The sequence below is a fragment of the Sinocyclocheilus grahami genome, unplaced genomic scaffold (genome assembly GCF_001515645.1).
Source record: "Sinocyclocheilus grahami isolate Dianchi unplaced genomic scaffold, SAMN03320097.WGS_v1.1 scaffold454.1, whole genome shotgun sequence".
In the NCBI taxonomy this organism is placed as follows: domain Eukaryota; kingdom Metazoa; phylum Chordata; class Actinopteri; order Cypriniformes; family Cyprinidae; genus Sinocyclocheilus; species Sinocyclocheilus grahami.
This window is the reverse complement of record NW_015505633.1, coordinates 763,755-769,873: the sequence shown is the minus strand read 5'-3', so window position 1 is coordinate 769,873 and position 6,119 is coordinate 763,755. Positions and strand designations below refer to the sequence as shown.

The following is a 6,119-nucleotide window of genomic DNA, read 5'->3' as shown; positions in this document are numbered from 1 at the left end:
AATGTTGATAATAGTTTAGGCACAGTTAAGGCACTTGCTCGAGTGGCATAGTAATTTAAAGTTAAATAAACATTATATTATATTTACCATTTATTGTAAGATGTTTTTTCAAGCTTACACTTTTTAAAATAAATAAATAAATAGGCTATTTTATTTATACAAATTTTTTTTAAGCGAATTATCTTATAGCGCAGACTCGTTATTGCAGCTATACAGTGCAATGCAAAAAAAAAACAACAACAACAACAACAACAGATAAATACAATAATTTAGTCTATTTATGTATTTAGCCAAAAAAAATTTTTAAAGCAAGGACAGTGATTATCTTAGCTGGGTGCCATTTGTTTATCTAGATTTTCGGCAGCATCTGGATGCTTCTCATGTATCCAGGCGGCTGGAATGTCTATTTTTAGTATAACTGGAATAGAAGTCGCAACACTTAGAAGAACAGAGCAAGACATGATCTGGGAATGGACATGGTAGACCGTTCACTGTCTCTCTGTGTGAAGAACAGGGCAGTAAAACACATTTAGGCTGGAAGGTCCGAAGAAAATCAAAATGCCTGCGAACCAGACTCGATCCAGGGCGAGGGAGCGAAGCAATGTGCTGAACAGAGCCGAGTTTTTGTCTCTAAATCAGCCTTTGAAGAGCAGTAGCGCTGAAGCTCGCGGCGCTGCACGGAGGCCGTCGCAGAGACTCCAGCAAAGTCAGAACCAGCAGTGCGCAAACGCGCAGCACGAGTCGCCCGAGAACAACAAGGAAAAGAAGGATTTACCAGAAGAAGACTGCATGCAGCTAAACCCCTCATTCAAAGGCATCGCTATGAACTCTCTTCTGGCCATTGATATCTGCATGTCTAAACGGCTCGGCGTGTGCGCGCACAGCACATCGTCGTGGGGAAGCGTGCGCTCTATGGTCAAGCTCCTCGCGCTCACTGGCCATGGCATCCCGTGGATCTTCGGCACAATTGTGTGTCTCACGAGAAGCAACACATTGGCCGGTCAAGAGGTTTTGGTCAATTTGCTGCTAGGTGAGTTTTAACGCATTTCTGATAAGGAGTCAAATAGCCTACTGGCGCTCTGGAGAACGTCCGAGTGTTATTCTGAAAATGTGTGTGGCTATAAAAACATCACTATTTTGGTCACACATATAGGCTACTATGATTGAGAAATGTCTCCTTGTAAACCATACCACCATAGTGCCAGAGAGAGTATATTGTCGTTTTATATACTGACTTTAGGATCATTTTCAGGACAATGTAAATAAATAAATTCGGGATCTTTTCAGTGTTGGGTATCCTACATGCAATGTTGACTTTCTGTGCATTTGATCAGCTCTATCTGAAAGCTGGACAAGAATTTAAATGCAATGTAGATTTTTTTTTTGTCCCAGTGTTTACATATGAATTATTTGATTAAAACGACATTCAAATCAATCATGTACACAATTGAGAATGAAAACAGAATGACTGAGTAAAATTGTAATGGGGATCAGGTCAAGCACATATGATTTTGATGAATTTGAAATCACAGGGTTTTTTGTGGGGGGGTTTTGCAGCTTATGAGGATGCTGTTGGGTTTGTAGGTCAGTGGATGAGGGAATACAAGGATATGTGTTCTGACTGACAGCCGCATGTGACTAGTTCATTACACTCAAACATAATGAAACGCTACTCTAGAATTTATTATTTTCACTACTCCTTTAATTACACTAAATTGAAACTGAAACCCAAAAATGTATAATCTCTCATCATTTACTCTGACTTTATTTGCTCTCAGAACACATTTGAAGTAAAGTATTTCAGCATGGTAGGTCCAAACAATGCAAGTGAATGGTGACCAAAACTTTGAAGCTCCAAAAAGCTCATAATTGTAATGTAAAAGTAATCCAGTGGTTTAATCAATTTCTCAGTCAGTTTTGTGTTGTACGTCTTTATTTTATAGCAGTCTCTTCGGTGATCACGATTTCAAGCTTGATTACACTTACTAGTGCAGTCTTGCGCTGTGTCAAATATAAACCTTGAAATATCAGTCTTGCCAAAGATGTTCCTATTATTATGGGATGATACCAACCTCTTGAGCTCTACCATGGAGAAAGCTTAAAGGTAAGCTTGGATTATGTGTGCTACTTGTCACAAAACTAGCTGTGACTTTTCTTATAATCTTCTAGGTTTTAAAATTTTTAATTTTTTTGTAAAGCCTAAAAATTGATTAATCAATGTTTAAACAAATGTTTAATGGCAAATATTCATTAAGAGATAAGCTCTTTCCTCTCAAAAACAATTTATTCACCATACTAGTCTGTCCTCCATTGACATCCGCAAAAAAGGTACTTTTGTCTCCTCCACAGTGCTCCACAGCGTTAAGGTGTTTTCACATTTGTCTGCAAATTTTCACGAGCAACGTCATTTCAATGGAAATCCATGTGATCAGGAATTTCAAGTGAGGGCGAAAGATTTCCTCATGCAGATTTTGCCATGGTTTTACGTTTTCATGAATTTGCCACGGTGACGTTTTCGTCCGAAAGCATCTTGGTTTGAAAGTGACTTTCTGTGAGCTATTCATTGCATAGATTTTTAACCCGCAAGGTTTTACAAAAAGTTTCACCACACCTTTACATTTTTTTTTTGCCCAAACTCGGAGGCTTGCCTTAAAGTGGCTCTGATTTTTTTCTTGTCACAAACAGCTCAAGTCGTTTAGTTAGTTCTAATGTGATGTTTTCAAATTAGTAATAGAGATACATTGGACACAGCCTTTGAACTAGCAACAACAAATTTGAATCTGTGACATAAGAAAGTAGAGGGACTTTGGAACATTCCTTGATTTTTCTACTTATTTGTTATGTAAAATCAATATAACACTCGCAAGAGTGTGTTATAGCTGTATATCATGACAGGTGTGATGACTTGTGGCCAAATGTCAGCCATAAACATTCTTGTGAGTTTGCTATTGCTTTAAAACCGTAAATGTAAATGTCATTGCTTTACAGCTCTCTTACTGGATGTGATGACTGTAGCAGGCATGCAGAAGTTGGTGAAGCGCAAAGGGCCATGGGAAATGGCACCCAGTTTCCTCGACTACCTGGCCATGGACATCTATTCTTTCCCGGCAGCCCATGCAAGCCGAGCAGTCATGGTATCTAAATTCCTGTTGGCACACTTGGTGCTTGCAGTTCCCCTGCGTATTTTGCTTGTGTTATGGGCAGTCCTAGTTGGCATGTCCCGTGTGTTGCTGGGTCGCCACCATCTGACAGATGTCGGATGCGGCTTTGCCTTAGGATTCCTTCATTACAGTTTAGTGGAGATGGTGTGGCTGTCTTCCAACACTTGCCAGACTCTAATATCCATAGGAACATTCAACTGGAGCCCCCTCTACTGATCAGTACCTGTCTTTTGAGGGATTTCAGAAGTCACCATATGTTGTTTTTTTTTCAGTTCAGGTTAAGTGCCCTACATCTGTTCTAAAAAGCGTGCGATAGAAACATGTACTTTTCTAAAAACATTAACCTAAGCAGCACACATCCATAAGCTTGATCTGACCATTTCTTCTTCCATTTCTGCCAAAGCAATATAAAGTTTGGAGAAATGCTTTGGAAAAGCATCAGGTGCACAGTTTTTCCTTTCGCTTTAAAAGAAAGGATGTTGATTTTTTATTGCTAACATTGATGAAGGCCAAATCAGTATGTGTGATTTATCTCAATCAGCTGATGGATCTTACTGATCACAGTAAGTGAGCGAAACATTTGCTCAGGGACTATATCAAGCAGCATAATGAGCCATTTCAGATTTCTATTTTCTTGGAATTGTATATAATTTTCAGACTATTTACAATGCATTTGAGAAAAAGTTGTAAATGAAACCACCGCAGATAATTTGGAATTTTATGGACAGTTTTGGGTGTCTGGAGTTTAAATACAATTGTACTGACATTTCATGATACTCTGAATGCATCACATTTATATTAATATAACTACTTAAGCATTCAAACTGAAAATTTCAAGCACATTTTTCACTATTACCAAAAATTGCAATGTTGTTTATATGAAATTTTATGTTGTTTAATTCCAATTACTGCAAGCCTCAGATGTGTCATTTTGTATGATTTCCACAGCAATGTTATGCATGGTATGGGCCTTCTGGAAATAAATTAATCCCTTCAATGCATTTTATACATGATTATTGTAAACCAAACATCTTATAATGTTGTATAGATTGGGGAAAAACGATACACAAATCAAACAAGTTCTACATCTTTTATGAACAGAATTTATTAATTTTGTGTCAACTTAAAACATGTGAATATGTATGTATGCAAGTGTGTATGTGTGTGTTTTGGATTCTTCATGCCTAAAAATGCAGAGATAAACACTTACAACGGATGTGATATGAATAAAATATACATTTTATGGAACATGATGACAACTTTGTACATTATAACATTAAACAATCTCAAGAAAATCTCAAGATTATCTCAAAAGCTTTTATGATCTGCAGATGGAAAATGAGAGACAGAGAGATGAAGAAAATCATTACTAATTTGAAAGTTGATGTGATCAAATTACTGCATGTTTATATAAATGTGCAACAGAAGAGATCAAGCTTTTATAGAGATGGTTGCTTAATATCTCAGCAGCTGTCGATGACAGTCTCCCCACCCTCTTTTGCTTATAGCAGTGATCTGCCCGTTCCTGACCCTGACTCAGCACTCTATAAATACCAGCAGGAGTCAGTCTCCAAGTCCATGTTCATGCTACCTACTATTAGAAACCCAGCAATGCTCTTGTGGCCTACATACACACACATGTAAAGACTGCCCACTACTGACAAGCGTTGATTTTTGTTTAATAAGCTTCATACATTTTATAGAGTTTCTTTGAGCAAAATTCCATTGCAGATTGAGCAAAATTCTTAAAGGTATTAAAGTCAATTTCGGTCAAACAAAAATACTATTGTTCGTTAAGAACAGTTACACAACCTTAACACATGATGAAAAACTGATGAATGAATGAATGAACGAATAAACAATAATAAATACTTATAAATAAATAAGAGTTTAAGGACATAGCCTACATATTGATCTGTAGTTTTAAAATGATCTGTTTTCATGTTCTTTGTCTAGATTCATAGTCAATAAATATATCTTTGGAATGTAATAAAAGGATTCAGTTAAACTCTAAATGTGTAGGTTCAGGCAAATTTACATTAACATAAGTAATAAATACAACTCCAGCAGACATGCCTTTATCTATTTTATTATTAGACTTTATTTTCACCTATTATTTACAGAGAGGACACGGGCCAAAATCAAACCCTCCGACTGAAGATTAGCCTACATTTAGTGTAAACTCTGCATCAAGTGTAAACTCTGCATATGAATTGACAAGTATTCATATAATTATTATGAAATGTATTGGACCTTTATCTAAATGTAATGTTTGCCTGAACCAACTAATTTACAAATGTAAATGAATCCCTAAATTCCAAAGATATATTTATTGACAATATGATGAACAAAGAACATAGTTTACCTGAAAAGAACGAGTAACTTTTAAGAGCATAAAAACACTTTATTGAAAAAAAAAAACTTTTTGGTTTCACTTGATTTTGATGGTGCCTTTAACACATTCTGTTGACTATAAGTAACGTTGCACCTACATATCTACAAAGTCTCACTATAGTGGTAGTAGTGTTTGTAGACTGTTAAGGTTAGGGTTAGAGTAAGTTGACATGTTCTTGCAAAGTTACTTATAGTCAGTAGAATGTCTGTTGGGAAACCATCACAATAAAGACAGACAACTAATACTCTAATGAGAGGTAGTTGACATGTAGCTGCAGAGACAGACAGACAGACAGACAGACAGACAGACAGACAGATAGATAGATAGATAGATAGATAGATAGATAGATAGATAGACAGACAGACAGATAGATAGAGAGAGAGACAGACAGAGAGACAGACAGACAGACAGACAGATATAGATAGATAGATAGATAGATAGATAGATAGATAGATAGACAGACAGACAGATATATAGACAGACAGACAGACATAGATAGATAGACAGACAGAGATAGATAGATAGACAGACAGACAGACAGACAGATATATAGACAGACAGAC

General features: G+C 36.6%; 1 protein-coding gene across 2 annotated transcripts; it reads left to right on the top strand.

Moving 5' to 3' along the window:
- Positions 1–464: 464 nt before the first annotated feature.
- LOC107552623 (inactive phospholipid phosphatase 7-like) lies at positions 465–4,181 on the top strand. Of its 2 annotated transcripts, XM_016234544.1 has the most exons (3): positions 465–1,030; positions 1,558–1,584; positions 2,989–4,181. In XM_016234544.1, the coding sequence occupies exons 1-3, from the start codon at positions 559–561 to the stop codon at positions 3,375–3,377; spliced, it is 888 nt and encodes a 295-aa protein (XP_016090030.1). In that variant the 5' UTR covers positions 465–558; the 3' UTR covers positions 3,378–4,181. The 2 variants fall into 2 exon arrangements, with proteins under 2 accessions (XP_016090030.1, XP_016090031.1); XM_016234545.1 differs by lacking the exon at positions 1,558–1,584.
- Positions 4,182–6,119: the final 1,938 nt, after the last annotated feature.